This window comes from Cyprinodon variegatus, unplaced genomic scaffold (assembly GCF_000732505.1).
Source record: "Cyprinodon variegatus isolate N-32 unplaced genomic scaffold, C_variegatus-1.0 Scaffold12, whole genome shotgun sequence".
NCBI lineage: Eukaryota > Metazoa > Chordata > Actinopteri > Cyprinodontiformes > Cyprinodontidae > Cyprinodon > Cyprinodon variegatus.
The window spans coordinates 2,558,732-2,582,152 of record NW_015150465.1 but is presented as its reverse complement, the minus strand read 5'-3'; the positions used below and the strand labels follow the sequence as shown (position 1 = coordinate 2,582,152).

General features: G+C 38.8%; 1 protein-coding gene across 1 annotated transcript; it reads right to left on the bottom strand.

The window, feature by feature from the left end:
* Window positions 1-269: 269 nt before the first annotated feature.
* Window positions 270-10,637, bottom strand: LOC107089266 (NACHT, LRR and PYD domains-containing protein 3-like). Its single transcript, XM_015381953.1, has 9 exons — window positions 10,416-10,637; window positions 8,755-8,904; window positions 6,786-6,857; window positions 4,917-6,699; window positions 3,407-3,568; window positions 3,137-3,310; window positions 2,892-3,059; window positions 1,025-1,071; window positions 270-951 (listed from the first exon to the last, which is right to left on the bottom strand). Exons 1-9 carry the CDS (start codon window positions 10,453-10,455, stop codon window positions 431-433), a joined length of 3,117 nt encoding a protein of 1,038 aa, XP_015237439.1. The 5' UTR covers window positions 10,456-10,637; the 3' UTR covers window positions 270-430.
* Between the last annotated feature and the right edge of the window lie 12,784 nt (window positions 10,638-23,421).

Sequence of the window (23,421 nt, the reverse complement as noted above, 5' to 3'; positions counted from 1 at the left end):
CAGAAGCCTCATTTCATTTACAAGCATTCTTTAAAACATTCAAGATGTTGCATCAAACCCTAGAAAACAGAGAAATTCTCCCTCTTAGGATTAGTTTTAATAAAACAAATACATTTATGCTGAACTCTACAGCAGGCATCCTCAACCTCAGTCCTCAAGGGCCGCTGTCCTGCAGGTTTTAGAGGTTTCCCTGCTTTAGCACAGCTGATTATAATGATTGCAGTAGACCAAAAGCCTGTTAATGAGCTTTCAATTAAAATCAGCTGTGCTGGAGCAAGGAAACCTCTGAAACCTGCAGGACAGCGGGCCTCGAGGACCGTGGTTGGGGATGCCTGCTCTACAGCATAAAACAGTCAGCGCACTTGGTTCAGGTAGGAGCTGCAGAGCCTGGTTTTCCCAGAACGGGAGATTTCTCAGGAAAGATCCTGGTTTAGCGTAAAAGGACAGTAGAGTCCACCCAGCCAAGGTGGAACCCCGGATAGACGGGTTCAGTGAAGGTGGTGTAGAAGGTATGGAGGAGAGTTAGGTCACCACAGGAGACCCTAAAAAATGAAAGTGCCCCTGCCGTCCAATCCAGGTAAACTCCTACTTTATTGGAGTTGACTGTCACAGGCACCACATCATTCATGTCCCCATGCAGAATCCTGTAGCCGTCTTTATGGCAGTTCAAGCCCCAGGAGACGTGGTTGTGGCCTAACCAGCAGTCTGGACTCTCCCCTTTCCTGGATATCCGTCTGTAGGCCACAGCGATGCAGACCCTCCCGACCCACTCTACCTCCCAGTAGCAGCGCCCAGTCAGTCCCTCCTTGCACAACACCTGAGCCCTGAAATCAAACCTGTCTGGGTGATCGGGATACGACTGCTTGATCCAACGTGTTGCTTTTTGGTTTCCATTGGAAAGAGAAATATCCCTGTGTGCCGTGTCTGGGTCCAGCATCAGTGTCTTCAGGTCTAACGAATAGATAAAGAAGAAAGAATTACTCATAGGAATTACAGTAAAATGTTTGATGTGTTTGTAACTTACATTTCTTGGGACCAGGTTGGATCCTGGATTCCCCACATTGCTCCACACTAAAACGAAACAGATCATTAAACATTATTCTAAAGCTTTTATCACAGGTTACGACTTTCCTTTTTTTTTAACCATATGAGAACATGTCTTTAATTAAAATGAAAAATATTTCTCTTTTCTTATACTGGCAGTTTTCACAATCTAAAAATTTCAAAGTTTCTTCAAAGGTTACTTAAATAAATCAATGTCAAATGCTTACTAAACACTGCATATTGATAGATTTGTGATATTTAACCTGATACACATTTTGTCAACATATGACTACAAGGTTAAGCTTTTAATGTTGTCTTATAGCCGATACACTGTGGTCCATTTTTTTTTATTTTATAAATAACATTCACAAAGTGAGGTGTGTATTTCCTTAATACTTTGTAAAATCAGTTACAGCTACAGGAACTGGGAAATTTGTCTGTACCAAATTCTGCCCTCATTAAGACTTTGTTCAGTGTTACAATCAACATCAATTACCAAGCCACAGATTCTTAATTGCATTGAGGTATGGACTTTCACTAGGCCATTTTAATATATAATACCTGACATGGTACAACAGAGGGCACAGGTAGGATTTAATCCCCAGACTCCTGGCTGAAAGTCATGCATGCTGACCAGTCAGCCAAAAGGGTATTTTATTGGACAAGTAGCCAAGGTGCATGATCATTCAGAGCCATAGAGACAGGACCCTCCACTGTCAGAAAAATGTGCACAGATTTAATCCATTACATTTTAGCTCTCAGTCGTATGTTTGGATATATTGCTAGAAATTCAACTTTATCCCCTGTTAATAGACTACAGCCTCTAGGAGGGCCCCACATTTACCTCCAACCAGCTCCCCTGTCCTTTCTGAAAAAAAGAATCCCCACAGCATTACTCTGCCACAGCCATGTTTCACCTTGGAGACTGTGTGTTCACCTTAATCTTTTTTTCAGATACACAGAGTTTTGCATATTGGCCAAAAAGGCTAAATTTTGATCCATTCCTACAGGTCTAATGATGAAAAGCAAACAGGACTTTTTTGCCACAAAGGAGAGATATGTAAATATCAACTAATGCATTTCATGCTGTCCTAGCCTGTTCTGCCATATTACATGGTTGGCCATTTTCAGATCATAAAGTTCTCCTTAAATTTCACCCTGACTACAAATAATAAATCTAAACGTTATTACAAATCACACAACATTTCTGATTTTTCTTTTTTCTTTTTGGGGGGGTAAAACATTTTAAAAAAACCATACAGTATAATTTTCCTTTTACTTCACAAGATTGGGAACAGGAAAAACTCCTGTATTACTGAGCGGGTTTGTAGAGGATTAAGACCTTCTGCCTGACCGAAAATCCTTAATCCAGCGACAGAGGAAGGTTATAGCAGCAGTTTCTGCAGTTTATTGATCAGTTTTCTGGAGCTGATGAAGTTAAATGCAGGGAGCATCCAGATTTAAGATCAGGGGTTTTACTTGTAGCTGAGAGCGATATGAAGGGCAATGAACATGGGGTCGTCTGTGGACCTGTGAGCATATTAGTGTTGGTCAAATTCAGTATGTGGGCCTCAATGTTCTGTAACATTTTCATGCACGATCACCAGCGTCAGGGCCACAGGCCTTAGTAACCCAACCTTGTTATGGCAGAAGATTGAATGAAGGGATTAAAGTGGCAGATTTCATGCACTGGGCCCTATATGAAGCTGCAGCAAACATTTCACTGATATTAACAGTGCAGCGAGCATAGGGCGACAAGATTTCACCACCTTCTCTAATATTATAATGTTTAAAATGCACCAAATCCAAATGAATGGCTCTCTTCCGATTAGTATTGGATTAATTACCAAAGTTTCTGCAGTGTGCACTGAGGGTCTTCCAGCAGAGTTGAAAGCAGCATCAGGCCAGAATTTCCTGGATGGTTGTAGCTCAGGTCGAGCTCTTTCAGGTGGGATGAATTCAGTGCAGATGCCAGGAATGTGCAACCTTCTTCTGTTACTCTGCATCCTGAGAGACTTTGAGAGAAATATTAAATCTTTGATGCAGATGAACCATTTCTTTACTAAGAACGGATTGGATATAAATCACTTACCGAAGTTGCTCCAGTTTGCAGAAAGAACTTCCTAGTCCAGTGGAGAACTTTCGAACTCCTGGGTCCTGAAAGTCATTGTCGGTAAGATCCAGTTCTTTGAGCTGACAACAGGTGGAGCTGATAACAAATGCTAAAGTAATAGCGCTGTCCTCTGTTAGGCCGCAGCTTCTTAGTCTAAATTGTTTGTTTTTTTTCCAGAAAGAAGAAAATAAATAAATAATAGGCACATATAGAGTGATCCTGGTTTTTCTACGCAAGACAGTGTTTTACCTTAGTGTCTGCAGTTTGCTGTTTTTCAGTCCATCAGAGAGTTGCTTTAGGCCTGAATCTGTGAGACAATTGTTACTCAGGTCCAGCTCTCTGAGTTGGGATGAGCTGATGCCATTGGCCAGATTTTCACAGCACATTGGAGTGAGGTTACATGCCTTTAAACTGAAAAAAATGAACGACAAACAGATGGTTTGTATATTTGCCAGATTTTCCACACACCCGCTGATAATGAATTAAACACATCTTTACATAGGGAATGAACAGTAAACAGACTGTGAAGAACAATTTGACTGACAGAAGCAGTACAGTCAGTCTAAATAAGGAAAGCATATCTGCAATCATGCTGAATACAGGCATCCCTCAAAGCTGTGTGCTCGTCCCATTGCCGTTTACATTGTCAACACACGGCTGTGCATACACTGCAAAAACATTCTGAAAATGAGTAAAAAGTTCTTAAAATAAATGTATTTACCATTAATTTGAGTAAAAAAATAAGATGATCTGCCAATGGAATTAGCATTTTTACCCTTAAAATGAGATAATAAGAAATTACTCACTTGTAATAAGAGACTGCGGCTGTTTTTTCTTATTTTAATTGTAAATTGTTAAAGTTTTTCACTGATCTGCTAAATTTAAAAAAGAATGTCTTACTTAGATAAATTTTTTTCTGTGCGCATACTTGAGGAAAATCTAATTTTCTGTGACTGACAAGTCAGGATTGAACTCTTTCAAATTTAGGCCCCACTGTAAAAGAAGCAAAGGCTGCACTGTGTCCAGTGGGTTGCACTGCTGCCTTGCTGCATGAAGGCGATCTTTCTGCATGGAGTTTGCATGTTTTCCCGTGCATGAGTGGGTTATCTCCTGGTACTCCAGCTTCCTCCCACAGCCCAAAACCATGACTGTTAGGTTAATTGGCTTCTCTTAATTCTCCTTAGGTGTGAGTGTGCGCATGAATAGTTGTTTGTCCTGTTTGTGTTTTTCTGCAACAAACTGGCGACCTGTCCAGGGTGTACCCTGTTGCTCGCCATTGGCAGCTGGAGATAGGCGCCAGCACCAGCAGGAATAAACATGATGGAAAATAGATGGATGTTAGAATGCAAATGATTTGTGTAAGACTTTGCAGTGTGCTGGACTAAGCCCGCTCCTCTTTGGAAAGTGGGTAGCCATTAACTTTTTTACTCAGCTAATGCTTTCTTATGCAAATCTTCTTCTTTTCTGCTGTAATAAACTAGGTCGTGCTTTAAGCCAGCCTCACACCGTCACTGGGAAACCTGGAGTTGTATTTTATTTGGACAGCAATGGCACACACCTCGGACATCCTTATGTTTTACCATAGGAAACCATGGCTTCTTACTGTTTTTATTTTGATGTTTCTGCTACTAAATACAAGTATATTTACGCTTAAAGAGGTTATACATTTTAAGTATTACAATACATTAAAATAAGACATTTAAATGGAGTTTTGTAATGGCTCATTATGGACTACAGATATTCAAGCCAAAGGACTTACTTTGCCACTTGAGCTGTTTTCACAACAGGCATTAGTCTCAGGAGCCCCTCCTCTGACCTCATGTAGTTGCTCAGATCAAAAACACTAATCTCCTCTTCTGAGGTCAGCAATACAAAGATCAGAGTGGCCCACTGAGCAGGTGAAAGAGTACTTTGGTTCAAAACGCCTGAGTTGAAGATGTCCTGAATTTCTCCAACAAGAGTGTCATCATTCAGCTCATTCAGACAGTGAAACAGGTTGAGGCATCTGTCAGGAGATGAGCTCGCCCTTATCCTTTCCTTTATGTGTTTAATGACTTCAGTTCTTGTTCTTTGATGTGTTCTATTGCTCGTCATTAGGTGCTCCAACAGCGTCTGATTGGACTCCATTGATAAACCCAAAAGGAAGCGCAGAAATATGTCAAAATGCCCATTTTCACACTGCAATGCCTTTTCTACAGCTTCTTTGTAGAGGATGAGCTCTGATGACTCTCTGGACAGAAATCGACGTGACGCAGATGACTTTTTGACCAAAACATTGTTATTCTCATTGTGGAAAGTGAGGTAGACGTACAGCGCTGCAAAGAATTCTTGAATGCTCAAGTGCAAAAAGCAAAACATCTTCTCTTCACACAGTGTAATCTCCTGGCTGAAGATCTGCGTGTAGATTCCTGAAAACATGGATGCCTGAGACACTTTGATGCCATTAAGGATGAGGTCGCGCTCATAGAAGATCAGGTGGCCCTTTTCAAGCTCTTTGAAAGCGAGTTTACCCAATGCCAGGAGATTAGTTCTCACACAGTCAGTGGTAGAGTTTCTTCTTCCAGGCATTTTGTTCTTCATATTCTCCACATAGAGGGAAAGGAAATTGATGTACATCTGTGTCAGACTCTTAGGCGTGTCTTTGGTGTCTTTATTTGCCAGTTTCTTCTCAAGAACACTCGCTGCCATCCAACAGAAGACTGGTATGTGACACATGATGTGGAGGCTTCTACAGGATTTCACATGTGCGATCACGCTGTTTGCTGTGGTTTGGTCTGAAATCTTCTTCCTGAAGTACTCGTCTTTCTGTGAGTTGTTAAATCCCCTGACCTCAGTAAACAGATCGATATACTCAAGTGGGATTTGAGCAGAAGCAACGGGTCGGGATGTAATCCAGACTAGAGCCAAGGGAAGCAGACCTCCCCTGATCAGGTTTGTCATGATTACAGATACTGTTGTTGGCTGTGCAACATCTGACATTATTTCACTTCTGTGAAAGTCCAGAGAGAGGCGACTCTCATCCAGACCATCCAGAATGAAAAGGATTTTCTTTTCAGAACAGTTAAGGATTCCTGTGTCTTTTATTTCTGGGAAAAAGACGCAGAGGAGTTCCACAAGACTGAAGCTTTTTTTACTCATTAGATTTAGCTCCCGGAAAGACAGAGAAAACACAACATCTATGCTTGCGTTTGCCTTCCCATCAGCCCAGTCGAGAGCAAACTTACTGACCAATACAGTTTTTCCAATACCAGCGACTCCCCTTGTGACAACAGTTCTTATGTGGCGTTCTCCTGGTTGACGTTCAAACAAGGAGTTGCAGTGGATGGATTTCTCCTGGGTTACACATTTTTTTGATACAATCTCAATCTGTCTCACTTCGTGTTCTTTATTAACTTCCCCACATCCTCCCTCTGTGAGATAAAGCTCTGTGTAGATTTGATTGAGAGACATCTTATTTGCATCTGTCCCAATTCCCTCATGCAAATGACTGAACTTCCTCCTCAAGGTCATTTTCACTTTCTGTTGACACTCTGCAATTTTATCTGTAGAATACAACACAAAGTTATCAATCTTGTCAAGCAATTTCTGATCTTGCATTGGGTTCATTCTTAAAAGAGGATGCGCTTACTTTGGATCTGCTGAACACCAGAGCTACCTGTAACGTCTTCATTTGAAGATTTTCTGGAGAAGTCATTGCTTCCTGCAGAAAGAGATCAGAATTAGGAAAGTCTAAATAAACGTCTTATGGCGAAATTTTTCTTTCAGAAGTATGTATATACAGAAGTTCAAAAGTATTTTTAATATAGCTAACTTTTAAATATAGCAGCTTGGGCTGCAGATTTCCCGCTTGGTCCTAGTGATTAACCAATATCTGTGTACTGATGTGTAACATTGTTTTTGGACAGTAGAACATGCAGAGGACCAAAACGCACGTTTAAAAAAGTGCAGTTAGCATGTCCCCCCAAAAAAATGATTACCATGTTATTAAATTAGGAACACCGGATTTATGGAAAGCATAAAGCAGTGCACAACAATACAGTTTCACCTGCAATCATTTCAAATATATCAATTTAAGATCAGGACTGGGTTACTTTTCCATTGCAAAATGGAGCATTTCCTTAAAAAGACATCTCCAGACCTTCTGCATTCACTAGCACACTGTGTATATAGTATATAGCTATATGCTATATATTGTATATAGTATACTGTATTTTCTATATTGTATGTAGCTATAGATTCTGTATTCTGCATATAATTTGTCTGCATCATCAACACCAAGTGCAAACCTACTTGGTGTTAGGAATCCAGTTTTGTGTGGGATGTGTTTTTTTTGTGTGTGTCTTTCTCTTCCTCCACCACCAGGTGGTGCCCTCTTCTCGTTGGTCCTCTCGCACACCTGCGGCTGGTTGGTTAATCACTGAGGACTACTTAAGCGGTGGACTGTAACTATCTCAACGCCAGAGTGTTTGCCAGTTTTGGGTACTCTAGCCAAGCTGAGATTAGCTGAGTCTAACTGAGTCTTTGTTTCTCTAAGCTCTAACTGTGTTTTTGTCTTTGCCTTTCGGCAGGAAGCCATCCTGCAAACTGGATGTTTTTGGCCTTCTTCCCCTGGAAGGATTGTTTGAGTCTCACACTGAGCAGGGGATTAACCTCCACAAGTTCAAGCTCAAGACCTCCTGGAATTCAAGTGACACTCCGCTCCATAGTGCCTCAGGAACCAACCAAATCAAAACCTGTCCGCCCTCCAATGAGTTCCTCCCTCTGTTTTACCCACACAAGACTGGATTCTGGGAAGAAAGTTTTCTCCACTAATGTGAGTCCCGTTTTCTCTGTTTCTCCAAAGTCGTCGATCAAAGTTCCCACGGACCCTAAACTAACCTCTGATACTTCCCTTCCCAGTTCCGGTACACCAGTACCCTGAGTTTTCTGAATCCAACCCCGTTCATCTCCTCAATAAACCTGTTAAACTTTTACCCAGGTTTCTTTGACTGGTTTACTGCATGTGGGTCAGATCCCTTAAGAAAATCATGACACTTGGTAAAAATCTGATTCTTTTGTAAGTCTTATGTCTTATGTAATTGTATCCCTTTTGAATAAAAATAGCTCTTATCAGATTGCAGCCATAGTTATCAAAATTAACCAAATGAAATTTAGTACTATAGCACTCTATGATAAATGAATCGTCACAATAAACAAGTTTTGTCGAGCCTCGTTTGTCAGATTTAAATTTGTCTTTTCAAATAACCTTAAATCAAGTATTAAAACAGGTAATTAGGTCCACATTTCTCTATTAAAATACTTTTTGTTGGTTAATGTAATATTCTAATGTTGAATTTTGGGATTTTAATAACTAAGTAGGAAGCAATCAGAAAATCTTAATAAAGATTATTCTGGGAGTAATTATGTTATGTAATCTGATTTAGTTAATTAATTAAATATATTTCGATAATGATTTAGTTAATTCAGTTCATTGCTGTTTTGAACGATTATTTGCAATGTTGTGGCTTATAGTTACATAAAAAATTTTAAACGTGACACATTTTATACATTTGCAATGTTATTTAAAAAATGCTGAAAGCAATGTTGAGTATGCCTACCTTTGTTCATGGATATATTAATGTTGACACTGCCAATGCAAGAGCCAGTGATGGAGGGAGCGACCACATTGCTGCCGCTCTGAGCACTGAAGCTTGGCTGGAAATGATGGATTTCAGCCTGTAATGATGGAACCGACTCTGGGAGGAGTCCTAGAAAAACACAGTGAATGCTTAAACTCTGAACATTTGGTGACTTATCTGTAATCTTTGAAGGCTTTTCAATCAGGGTAAAATAAATCAGGTTAGTTCTGCATGTAAACAATGTTCAGGTTTTGTGAAAAATATTAATAATTGAACACAACTGTAAATATTTCAATCTCAGACAAAAGTAGCATCATTGAATAAAAAAAAAAGGTTCAAGATCATTTTGTTGGAAAAAAAAAAAGAAAAGCAAACTAGCCTGACTTCCCCTGTGTGATCCAGTAGTTACCCTAACAACAAAGCAGCCCCTAACATCACACCTCTGCTACCATGTCTATAAAGATGCCAGTTTTAGCCAAGCAAATTGAGGTATACAGTGTTTAAAATGTTTTTTGAGGTTCTTATAACCTTCTTTATGAGTCTTTTTGAGTATTTTCTGGCCAATTCCCCCTGGAACGTTCATTGCTGTTTAGCCTTATCTGAATTTAGAATAGAAAAGAACTTTATTGATCTAACAATGGAGAAATTTGCTTGTGACATTGGCTTTTATAAACAAACAGAAGGTGCACTAAAGAGGAAGAGGTCCTCAAATTATTTACACTGCATTCAGATATATACAGTGGATGGCAAAAAAAATAAAGAAGGAGAGATTTAAGATGATTAATATATACATTATCTTATGTATAGGAAAGTGGTGGCCGTTAAAGTGCAGTTTCTGGTTTGTTAAATAGATAAATAGTATAAGTTATTGCAGTGTTATTACACCAGGTTGCAGTGTCATTGTAAAGTCTGATGGCATCCCTGCTTTTCTTCATGTTCTCCCACTTATAAATCATGCAGGGGTCTGAAATTGTCATCATAGGTGCATGTCCACTGTCAGAGACATAATCTAAAAAGAAATCCAGAAATTGTAAAGTATGTTTGTTTTACTATTTATTTGTATGAGACAGCTGCAAAAAGCTGTTCAGATACTTAATTTCATTAAAGGAGCTGCCAGAGCAAAGCCCAGGACAGAAGTGGTCCTCCTCACCAGCTTGTGGATATTTGGCCCTCAGTGTTGTTCATTGAAATAATAAAGCTTTAAAAATGACTTTCAAACTCCTTCTTCCAGTCTGAAAAAGGCTTGAAAGGAGTTACAAAATCAGTGTTTCTCATCATCTCTTTAACTGCTTTAATTTATATATCTTTTTAGAGCACTTCATGTAAACAGCTCCTATTTACGGTAATCATTGATTCTATAGTTGTAATCTAACATGTTTGCTAATGCCTGCATAAAGTCTTTTCTTTAAAGTGAACACTATTTGAAAACTGTTTTCACATTAAACAAAGTTATCTTTTTTAGTTGGATATTAAACTTTGTTTAGTGATCTGATCAATATAAGCGTAAAAAAAACACAAACTGCAAAAAATTGTGGAAAGGTTTTTTACTTTTCCACAGCACAGACATGTGAGACTTTCTTTTTTGTGCCTCATTATCTAATTAATAAAATCTTTTACCTTAGAGAAACAATTAATCTTACCTCTGAAGTCTGTTTTTACTTCATCAGCAATTTGGTCCATATTGTGACAGCTTTTTCATCCTTCTCATGCAGATTCTGTTAACTGATAATGCTCCATCTCTTTAGAAACATTTTAAAACTATTTCCTCCAAGTAAATTAAAGAAAAAAACTACATGTAAAGAACAAGAACAGTCCTGTCAGAATGGCACTGAGGAATTTTTATTGACAAAAGAGTGAAAAGTAACAGCGTCCGCTGTATGCATCACATACTTCCTGATTTTGGCGTGTGAAAGAAGTAGTTCCTCTCAATGCAGAGACGAAGAAAACAGGAACTGTAGAAAAAAAAAGTCTAAACAGTCAACTGTTATTGGAGGCGAAGGTTGCAAACCGCAACACTTTCATTTACGAGAAAACGCTTCTTCAGCCCGTTAAGATTCATTTTCTGTTTTATCAGTGAAAGAAAATGAACTTTTAATCCCAAGTAAAATTACAACTTCATTAAAGAAAGGAAATCTATGCCACACGTGTATTTATATGAGATGATATTACAAATCAATAGTAAAGGTACCACTACTCTTCTTGTCTTAGCAGCTGAACTTGTTGCTTTAATTGGTTTAAATATATTTTTTTGTGTTTCAGTGCCAGATAGACTTGATTTTCTTCAGATGATGAATTAAATGAAAAATGTACTTATGGAAATATGGAAAATAAGGAACTAAGACATGAAACTGAAAATCTTATTTCCTTCCTTTTTGTCTTTATTTTCAGGGAAACTGTAGTGACAGTTATCACATTATATAAAATTATTAGGTTAAGATTAAATGAACCTGGCATAAACTGTGTGAGTAGAATAATTTTTCTTTGGGTGAAATTTGACAGAAACAAAAAGGAGGATACACCTCAATGGACTGAATGATTGTGAATGAGTTGTTCTCTTTATGCAGGTTAAGTTTTTTGATTTTAAACAAAATCATAAAATGGCCTCCTCCATTGTTCAGACAGGACGCCTTTTATGACAGCTGGTGAAAATTTTTAGTCATCCAGGTCATAGTCATTCCAAGAAAAAAGGTTAAAACAATCCACTGGACTTTGTTTCAAAGTTTGAAGACATTTTGCTTCCCACCCAGGAAGCTTTTTCAATTCAAAGCCTGTTATGACTGTAAGATTCCTGAGGGTGGCAGCAGAGATACAGAATCACAAATGTTCCTGTTGAAAGTTTACATACAGTCAGGAATAATTTGATATTTATTTCATTTACGATTAAAAAATATCTGAACATTTCTTGTTTTTCCGAGAAGTAATTAGAATAAATAAACAAATTTACCAGTTCATAAAAACAAGGAATAAAGTGTCCACATTTACATTTATTCCTCACTTTTCTCATCCATAGTTCTGACTGGATGTTTGACTCCTCCTCTTGACAGAATGATAGAAGTCTTCTAGATTTGTTGGTTTAGATGTTCAGCAGTTTCCTGGTATGGAAATGGTTTAGGGAAGCGTTGGGAAGGTCATCACAGCTGCCTGCATAGACAAGCTAAAGACCTTCTGGAGAAAAGTTTAAAATTAATCTGTTTAACCACAAAGGACAAGAATTAAGCTTGAGGGACTGACCTAAGAACACTATATCAGTTCCCAAGCAAAGCTGTGGCCATGTCATTCTGAGGATGAGGATTTGAAACACTGATCTGTGGACGTATTGTGAATACAGCTTTATCCGTTCAAGAAACACAGAAAGAATTTCCTCATTATTCAGTTCAGCAGTATAGCAGCAGAGAAACTGCCTTGCAGCATAATACTACCACCACCATACCTTACACCTGGTAACTGGTAATGTTATGGCCTTGCCTCCTCAAACTATTGTGACCAAATAGTAGATTTTAATATCTTTACCATAATTCCAGACCTTAAGTCAATTCTAGAGCTTCGATTCCATTTAAATGATTTTTACATTGAGTTATTCAGCCACTGATGGTGCTAAGCTACATTGTTGCCACAATTGCTCTTGGGCACACTGGTAGACATAAGGCTGTCACACAAAGGCCTTTTAATTACCTCTAGCAGGCAATCCAGGGGAATTGTCCTTCGCAAAAATACAACAATTGGAACGGATGGAGACCCTTGTTGACACTTTTTCAACTCAAGTAACATTTGTAAATGTTTGCTCATTGTTTCTTTCAGCAAAATCATAGCCATGCAGGCAAAATAAAGTTATTCATGCATTCCTGCAATCATAAGGTCAAACCCTTCAGCCTTTGCAGTTCTGCACCAGCTTCGACTGAACACTTGGTGGAAGCAGAACTCAAGGTTTACTCATATGGTTGACATTGCCTGCATCAGATTAGGTTAAACTTACTGGATCTGCAAACTGATGTGTCAGGATATTTGGCACTGGGACAACAGAATTCTTTTAAAGGCTGTTTCAGATGCAAGTAAGACAAAATTAATTAGCAATGAGCAGACCATGCTAGATGGTTTGTCTTGGCTGATGTAATTCTGACAGACAGAAGAAGATGCACCTGATGCTAAACGGTTAAAAGTGAGACACTATATGATGTTTTATTTTTTTTATTCATCAATAAGTAGTGATGGGGAATTAGGAATGTCCAGTGAAGGATGACAGTTGTTACCTGTCATTGCAGGAGTTAGTGGATCAATTTGTTAGTGGATCAATTTGTTGATGCAAGACATCAAGATGGAGATGGTGGTCTTTAGAGGTGGTCCGGCTTTCAGAACTCCTGGGGACCTTAAAGAAGAATCTAGGCCTTTTAATTTGTAGAAGAACAACATTCACCTATCAATTGTTCAATTTAATCCAAGAATAACATATTCTCATTTGGAATTAGGTATGTTATTTTGACTAGACCCTTCTGCACATGCATATGCTTTGGTCTAGCTGTTTATTTAAGGTGGTTGACCTGTTTGAGGTGACTTTCTGACCCAGTCTCAAGTTTTTTAGACAATTTTTCTATTGCCCTGTGTTTACCTTCATCCAACTTTGAATCACCACTTCTCCATTCCCGTCCAAAGTGACTGAGCACTCTGGCATTTAATCCAAAACACCCAGCCTTTTTTGCCTTCATACAGCCACATGAATTGACACAAAGTTGCTGTGCCACTCAGCCACGTCAAACTCGCTGAGCAGCTGGGGTCAGAGGCTTCTGGCTGCAGGGCATCACGACAACAGGAGCTGAAGGGAGAGAGGCAGTTATACTTACTCCCCACTCCTCCTGACATTCAGTCAGATCATTGCTCCAAAGCTGGGAGTGTCATGACTCAACTCTTGGCCCTGTCCGCCTTATAAGTTGCCACGATGTAACAGATGGCGTAGTCATCCTCATTAGTCATAATAAAGGAAGAAGTCTAGCCTAAATGTATCAAAGCTCAGGCTATAATTCCCCAAATTTGTATTTTCTGGACACAATTCCAGTCTGCAGCACTAAAAAATATATGCATTCATCTAGCAGGAAAGAAAATACTTCCTTTAATATGTGGATTAACTGAAGAGGAACTTTAAAATCCTCCTAATGAAGCACATATATAAAACCCTGATCAGAAATATATGAGTGTAAATAGCTGCTTATTAGGCTTTAATTATCTAGCTTTTCTCTGAGCTTAAGGAGCAATATTCTGAAGAGGAATACGTTGCTTTGTACCATTTTATAGACACAGTGTTTTGTTTTTAAATGCAGGGTGGCATGGGAACAGTAAGTGATGGCAACATAAATATCTGCCAGATTTTCCATTACAGAATCAGGAGGGAAGCTAACATCAGCTGGTGGCTTGCAGACGTTAATGGTGCTGCTTATAGCAGCACTAGACTTTTTTTGCACAACTGCTCAAGACATGCAAAATCCTTAGGATTGCTTTATTTTTCATTGAGGTAGTTTGACATGAGATTGAAAGTTTATAGAACATTTTAGGAGAAATATCAATGTGAGAAACTTTTCATTCATAAGTTTATTTCATTTGTTGTTTTAAAACATGCATAACATAATCATTAACCCCCCTAACAAAGCAAACATCACATTTGACATAGTTGCACCATCTCTCTTCTCTTCAGCTCACAACAAAGTTTTTTCCATTGCAGGCAGGTCTGGGGACACAATTGGCCAGGGAAGAAGTTTGACTTTGCATCAATTAAACAATTTCTGTGTTGATTTGACCATTTCAAGACATTATTATTTGAAGATCCGATGATGACCTCTTTGTATATTTAATTTAAAACCTTGGTCTCTCTAAAACAGTTCTTTATCCCAGTAATAGTCTTCACAAATGGGAATATTTGAAATTCAAGCCAGCCCCGAAGAAGAATTGGAGTGGAAATGATTGTGGATCGTATACGCATAAGGAGGGGCAGGTCAGTCGCTGATGCTACCCTACTTAGAAAGATAACAGAGATTTGTAATTTTTAGAATAGGTTTACTAGAAGTAAAAAAGATTAAATAAAATATGTAAATAATTTTCGAAAGCAAGTACTTGGTCAATAAAAAAAGTTCAGCTTAATACTTTTTTTAACCTTTGTTGACAACGAGAGTTCAAATATTTTCTGTAAGTCTTCACTAGGTTTGCTCACATTCATAGTTTGTATTTTGGCCCATTCCTTCAAGCAGATCTCCTCTAGAGCAGTGATATTTTTCATCTCCCTCCGCCATTTTGTTAAACTGGGATGAACCAGGTTTTAATTTTAATTCTACACTGTTTCTATCGAAAAAGCCTCATGTAGAGATGGTTCGCAAAAGAAAGGGACATTCAGTACAACTCTTTGAGCTGACTGGGTACCTGCGTCCCATGTTGAGTTTTTAGCCAATTGCAGCACCCGAAGCATTTATGGCGTATCACATTCTTGATTTGTTTCACAACTTGCGGAGTTAAATGAGAAAAATTCTTACCAAATCCCATTGGGAGGAAGGCACAAACATCTTTCCCATCCCACAAATCATGTCCCTGTGCCCTCTGTATAAAAAAGAAATAGAGGGTATTCCAGCTAAAAACGACGCAGCCATGTTTGTTTTGCTTCAGGCTTCTGCCTGTGGTTGACATGTTGACGTCATCCACATCGCTGCATTTCATTGGTCTGAAGCATTTCTTTATTGAGGCTTACGCATCTGTTGGCTTCTGGAAAGATGTATTTTCGGGAGTTTGTGAATTCATAAATCTAGCGACAATTCATCCCTATTGCAAGGTAACAAAATGTCTATGGTTTAAGTACTGGAGATTGACCATTGCTAAACCATTCCAGGACGGTGAAGTGGTTTCCATGGAGCCACTCCTTTGTTGCTGGAGAAGTGTGTTTGGTATGATTATCGTGCATGAAGACACAGCTGCATCCCATCTTCAAAGCTCATACTAATGGAAGGAGGTTTTGTTGTCTTAAATCTGACGATACATAGCCCCATTCATTCTTCCATTAACAGTTGCAGAAGAACAGCACCAAAGCATGATGCCCCCCATGTTTTAGTAGGTATGGTGTTCTTGGGATGCAACAAAGCATTCTTCTTCCTCTACATATTGAGTTGAGTTTGTGCCAATACGTTTGAATTTGATTCCATCTGACCATATTATATTCTTTCAGTCGTCTGTTGGATCATCCACATGTTTTCTGGCAAATTTCACACTGGCCTGGAGATGTACTGGTTTAATCAGTGCCTGACACTGTAGGATTTGAGACCGTTTTGGCGTAATGTGTTACTGATGGTAGCCTTTGTTTTTTCAATCCCAGCTTTCTAAAGGTCATTCATCAGGTCCCGGCGTCTAGCTCTTGAATTAATTTTGAGCCCACAGGACCCGTTGCATGGGGTCCCAGTTCGATTGAGTTTCAGTGGTCATAATATGTCTTCCACTTTCCTACAATTGCTCCAATAGTTGATTTCTTCTCACCAATCCTCATGCCTATTGTAGATGCACTCTTCCAAGCCTGGCGAAGGTCTACAGTTTTTTTTATCCTTCGATAGCTCTTTGGTTTTGGCTATGGTTGAGTTTTGAGTCTGACTGTTTGAGGCTGTAGACAAATAAGTTCAAAGAGTTAGAAAGTGGAGGAAAGAAGAGGAACCTAAAGATATTGAGGCTTTATTGAAGGATGAGGCATTTGGAGGAACAATTTCAACAAGCAGCAACAAGCTAGTTGCAGGATTAATTGCCGGTAGAAGAAAACTTAGTTGAATCAAATCTTAGGTTGCTGTTCCTCAAAGTTCCTAAACCATGCCTACTATAGCATTGATACATTTAATCTTAGCAAATATTTCAATTTAAAGGAAAAACAACTAACACAAAGCAGCATATAGATGTAAATAGCTTGTAGAGATTGTTAGATGATGCAGGAGTCACAACCTCATCCCTGTTTATCGCATCCATCATTAACATCATTTGATCTGGTCACTGTCTCCATAGTGTAAATTTGTTTGTTGGTCACACTTAATTAGGGTTTGATGAAATATGACATGCCCTTTTAGACTGCAGTCACTTCAGGAAACATCAGACACAAATCTCATTTAGGACCACGTGTGAAAGGGTCAGTGATGTCAGACTGTCATAAAGAAATTTGATCTTGGCAATATGTAGCTAAGAAAGTCACTTTTGCAAGCACTATGAATGAAGCTTTATTTTCATTTAATTACCTACAAGTCTAGTTAAAGTCCAACTATTGCTTTTAGAGATGCATTGATCCGATATACCTGGATCGGATATCGGCTCCGATATTCACTGATGAGCTGGTTCGGATATCAGGGATTTGTTGCGGATATCGGAGATCCAGTCCAGTGCACTTTAAATAGAACTGTATCTTTTCTTTTCTTTCTTTCCTTTTGCTGCTTATTTTTTAATAAATAACATAACGTATATTTAGAATATAATATTATAGAAAAAATCCCTTTATTGTCCCACAATGGAGAAATTGTGGTGTTACAGCAGCAAAAGGTTATAGCAGCAGGTTATAGCAGCAAAAGGTTATATATGTGTTCATTTGTTACATTTTTTGTACATTGTTTATGTCAAGGCTGAGGCCTTCACTCATATGGCAACTTGATTTACCTGAATAACAATTTGTATAATTTCTAAAACTGTAAGACTTTGAGATAATTTTGCTTCTATTTATCATCCTCTTTCTAGTAGTAAGATAAACTTGCTTCCTAATGCCAGCTTAGCACAGTTGCCATTTTTTGACCTATAAAAATAAGAACATACAGTACCTTTCTGGAATGGCACATTTTTCTTGTCTTTCTGGTTTAACTGCGGTGTGAAAGACAAAAAGGGCCACTGTATTTCACATCTAAATCCCAGGAGAAAAGAGAGTAACAAACAGCCAAACTTGAATTCCCAGACACTTAAATGCATTTTATTTCATAAAACAGAACATGATAAAATGCTTTAGTTCCACTTACTTTGCAGAATTTGCCAGGGATTTTGTAAAAACGTGGGAATGAATAAAACTCGTTGGTATATGCAACTGCAATAAATTTAAATTAAAGCTTTTTAGAAAGGATGCCAACGTGGATGGTTGCTGTATATGTGTGCCATCATAATGGTCTGACAGAAATGTGATATAAATAAGCCTTACATTTTCTTAAAAATTGCATAATTTGTTCCAAATGTAATCCTTCTTGCTCCTTGTTTCCTCCTCTGCTCCTGTGTTTCTTCTGAACCGGGCAAGGCGTAGTGGTGTGTGGTCGGCGTGAGATAACAAAGGCTGAGGAGTTCACAATTATATAAGTCCTGTGGAGGCTGTGGAGGAAGAGGAGGAGAGGCAGCAGGGTTAGCACGTAGGAAAAGGAGGGCAGGAAAGGGCCAGTGTAGCTTTCGTTGCAGTGCTCATTTGTCTTGCACACTGAGAAACACGCACACACGACTGCTGGCCTCCTTTTCGCTGCTCCTCATCACAGATTCAGCAAATACTGCCTCGCAATATCTGAACTTTTCACTGTTTTATGTTCCCACGCTGACAACCACGCATGAAGATTTTCAAGTGAAATCACTATTATGCCCCTTTTTTCTGGTTTTCTCTCTCTCTCCATTGCTGTCAGAGCTGTTTGCTGTCCCACCTCTGGGCTGGAGTGCTGAGCAGGCAGACACACACACACACACACACACACACACACACACTGAGCCTTTAACTGTAACTCTCCAACTCCATAGCTGCCTGCAGCCCCACCCGCCTGTCCTCTGATGGCCTCCCACTCATGCCACATTAAACATTTAGTAAGGCACTCTGGATCTGTGTGACACCATCTTTTAGCGCCGCCAAGCTAACAGCCTTCACTCTGTGGAAAAAAACATAGGTACACGCCTGTCAGTGGAAACCTGATATAGCGGTTGCAATGTTCCCTCTGCCCCTTCCTGTCCCTTTTATTTACCTACAAGTGCAAACTCTCAGTTACAAGGTTGTTTCAGAGAGACCTTTGGGTTCAGATGAAGACCATCTTTCATCAACAAACACATGAAGAGTGTTGTTGTTCGTTTGTGCAGCAATTCACCAAGGTTTTAAATACATTAGCTTATCAACATGATCAAAAAAGTTAATTTAGTTCAGTTATTCAGTTAAAAAAACAATAATAAAAAGGAAAACTGAAGTTATACTTTCTAAGAAACTGAATTTTAGTTGATCACATATTGATATTTGGTCTTGTTTCATGTGTGTATTTGCAAACTGTAATTGCGTTTTCCTCATAAGATGCCTTTCCAACCATATCGGTGAAGGAACTGTCCCTATGTGGATAATGATAACCTTTTAGCAGCTTCAGTCGGCATATTCACAAGGTTATTGTTTTTTTCTCCATGTTGATTCATGCATTTTCGCATCAAAACAAGTTGATGTTTACAACACAGCAGACATCTCCTTATTGAGCACTATTATGGCCACGTATTCCAACCGTAATGGTTTTATTTCAATAAGTTGAATTGTCCCTCTCTAAATGCTTAAATCAGGGATGAAGCACACGTTTGTTGCTCTGTAGCTTTCTTACTGTATCTTGGCTAATTTGTTTTTATACACCATAAAGTGCAACTAATGTCATTTTACCTCAAACAATCCTCATGTAGTTAAAAATAAATTATCTATGTTTGTATAAAGTACGTGTAAATATCCAGTTTAATCTGTTCTTTTCTGATCATATTATACATTCTCGAATGTATCTGTAGGCCGATGTTGGCAGAGTACAGAACAAGTCCCAGATTTATCCGACAAATGTGAGAGAAAAAAAATGACAAGAACTAAAATAATATCAGTGTCACAAAGTAGCATCATGCAAATGTGCTTGCATTTAATAAAAATGTATGAAAATGTGAGAGTAACAAGGAATGACAAAATATAATTTAACTGCTAATTAGAAAATAAGAAGGCTAGCAGAATTATGATTAATGTAACCACAATTTATCAGGGAGTATAACAGCACAAGGAAGCAAAGAACAACAAAAATATATCAATAAAGGACTATAAATATATTTTTTTTTTTAAAAGGACGAAACCCAACCAATAACTGACATAATGCAAACATGATGATTTATATCAATTCTGCAGTAATAAAAGAGTTCAAAGGATATTTTAAAGATAAAAGGAGTTTTGGTGATGCTTGACTGTCAGACCCTTATATTTTTTATTTTACTTAAATTCCCTTTAGCCTATCTACATAGAGCCAATTTGCTACCAATATCCAACTCAATCCAACTATTATTTAGATTACTCCCATTAGGGAGTCCAGCCTAATCCATCATAGAGTCAGGATCAGGCCCAATAACATACAGTTTAATTAAATTTAAGTTATAATGAAATACAGTAATATTATTTAAAAAAAAAAGAAAATTAGATTTTGCAAAAGCTGCAACATGAATTAATACAAAAAGACATACAACAACCTACTTTTAAAAATGTTAAAAAGGTAAAATTATGTTATATAGAGCCTAAACTAAATAAAAAATAACTCCATAGAGAAACAAAGTCACCAAGATATTGTAATCCAATCACCTGAAATCATATTTGCCCGGTCTGAGGAATGTCTTTGTTTCTAAGGAGATAAGAGTGGCCTTCTGCCCTCTTGGCCTATCTTAAAGTATGTGGCTACTGCAGAGAGCAGCTGCCTAAGGGTTGGGTGTATCCCAGTAATTGCAGTAAAATGCTGTTGGGGTCTTCTATGCAACAGTTGGAGCATGTAAGAACAGAAAAATGCTTGGACTTCGAATTGTTTTCATGAAGTGACTTGTCCACTGATGGAGACAACATAGAGGGTTTAAGTTATCTCATTCTTTTGCAGTTTTTAGCAGACAAACAAGCTGAAATGGCAAGTAGGAGGGTGTGTGATGCCAGTCCAACTGCTGTTACTACTTGTTAGTTCTAGTTAGATATTTGGATGCAGTCTTTCTACTTGTCGCCACATCGAAAAGCTGTCTTTTAACACTAACCTGTTGAAGATGGTACAAGATGCTAAAGGGCATGGAGTATTGGGAATGTTTACATGGCGAAGAACCAACAGATGAAATGGCTTTAATGCAATCATTCACATCATTTGTTTACCATAGACTTAAAAACAAGTACCAGTAAATCTATTGGGCTATGTACGGGCGAGAATTGGGGTATATCCTGGACAGCTCGCCAGTCTGTCGCAGGGCAATACAGAGACACAAAGAAACACAAGTACGCACACACACACACACCTAAGGACAACTTAGGAAAAACAATTAACCTAAAGGTCAAATTTTTTGGACTGTGGGATGAAGCCGGAGTACCCAGAGAGAACTCATGCATTCACGGGGAGAACATGCAAACTCCATGCAGAAAGACCCCGGACCCGGAATCAAACCCTGAACATTCTTGCTGCAAGACAACAGCGCTACACACTGCGCCACTGTGCAGCCCTTCTTTCAAGCACTGTATACAGAAACTATCACCATGTGGCATAAAGTTTGTCATTTACAAGGCATTACTGATAACAAACAATTTTAGACAACACTTAGGGCTAGACATGATCAGCATCAATATCTAGGTAGGATGTAGTGTCTAGGGGGAGTGGTAGCCCAGTGGTTATAGCAGGGTGTGCTTGTGCCTAAAAAAAGCTGCAGTTTTCCTGGTTTAAATCCAACTTACTGCAACTCCGGGCCCTTAAGCAAGACCCTCAGACATAGAATACTCCCTATTTGTTCTGTTGTGTATTCTGAACAGGTGTTATGCATATCTTAGTTTTATAAAGAATGTGTTTGAGTCTTATTGCCTTCCAATCATCACAAAACAGTCTGCAGGTTGTCTTCTAACCACTAACAGCAGCAAGTCCATTTTGTCCACAAAACTGCAGCTTTTCTATTTTGACCAGAGTCCATTAGCCTAAGAGGTGGCTTTGAATGAAAATACTCGGACTCACCTGGTGGGCGCCTATAACCAAGCCACACTCAAATTGCCTCAATTAGCCTTTCTTCACCATAGTAATACTCAGCTAGAACTTCAACAATCTGTCTTCACCATGTCTAGATGCGTAAATGCAGGCTCGGACTGGGAACGATTTTCGGTCCTGGCATTTTTCCATCTACACCAGCCCACTTATGGATCACCCCCCATAACGAAAAAAAAAATTTGAAGCTCAGTCAAACGCATGCATCTCACATGTGAAAGACAATATGAATACACATTGTGGAGTAACCGATCTATCTTCAAGCATCACACGACAACCATCACCAAGATGGTTCCATAATGAAGTTTTACTGGCTTTGGTTATTAACACGGATGCAACAGTGACTGCTGCTGCATAACGTCCACACTTGCACAAAGCCAGCTAGACACACACTCACACATACTAAGTCTAAAACGTAAGCTTGAGTGTTGTAAAAACACCAATATAAAACAATAGAATATAGAGGCAGACAGGCAGTTCTTCAAGAATCAATACATGAAAGCTCAGCGGTGTTTAAGCATTCACTGCCAGTCTAGGTGGCATGTGGGCAATGGAATAATGAATAATGTAAACAGATGCAAAACCCCATCATGCACCGCAACGTATTTTTGCAAAATATTCGAACAGTAGTTTGGTTTAAAGTAAGTATTTTAGTTTTTATTATAATTTAGTTTGTTGTAAGTCATTTACAGTTTGAAGAAATAGATAATTACACCATACGCCAACCGTCACAAGGATGTGCATGACAAGGAAGGGCTATATTGCATGCATCATTTAGGTAGTTAACACTGTATTACTTCTTGAGCTCCTTGAGTTATTTACTGTCCGAGGTAGGTGCTTTGGCTGAAGAGTAAGTGTTGGGGCCGGTATGATTTAGGGAGGGCCAGCCCTTGCACACTGAAATTAGGACCGGCCAGATTACCAGTCCGAGCCTGCCTAAATGGATTGAATGTAAACCTAAAGAAGTGGCTAGAGAGTGTATGTTCAACAATATGACCTGAAAATATTTCACATTATTCCAATGTTTGGTGTTGTAACATGTAGGTTTATGTCTCTTTGCTTGTTGTCAGGAAAGCAAACAGTCAGAAAAAGAATGAGGAATGAGGAAAAGCAGGGTTTTTCTTTACTCTTTGCCCTAAAGCATGCTTGTTTCGTAACCTGTCTATAAGGATGAGTCTGCTGCAGTGAGCTGTGACTCCCAGGGGTTGGGTGTATCCCAGACAGTGCAGTAAAATGCTGTTGGGATTTTCTTTGGACTATCTGAGGCAAGAACAGAAAAGGGGCTGGAAACTGCTTTTTTATTTATTTCTTTTTTTCTTATTTAATTGATAGTCAGTCAATGCACCGTCCATCTTGCCTTTTTTTCAATTCATCGAGCTCTATATGCTGTCCAAAAAAGTAAGTAAAAGACACATTTCAAAGCACCTCACATTTTCAATGACTTCATTAAAACTGGAGGCGCTGGTCTCATGCCGCACGTGCCAATTCTCGCGAGGATTTCATCTCCCCTTTTTACGAAACACACACTCACACACATCATCATCATCATCATCATCACCACCACTCCTCCCCCCTGCCCCTCCCTTTCCGTATCTGCTCGCCTCTCTCCTCTCTCTTCAGTCTTGCTTTGCCTGTCAGAAAGGTGCTCCACTACCGGAGG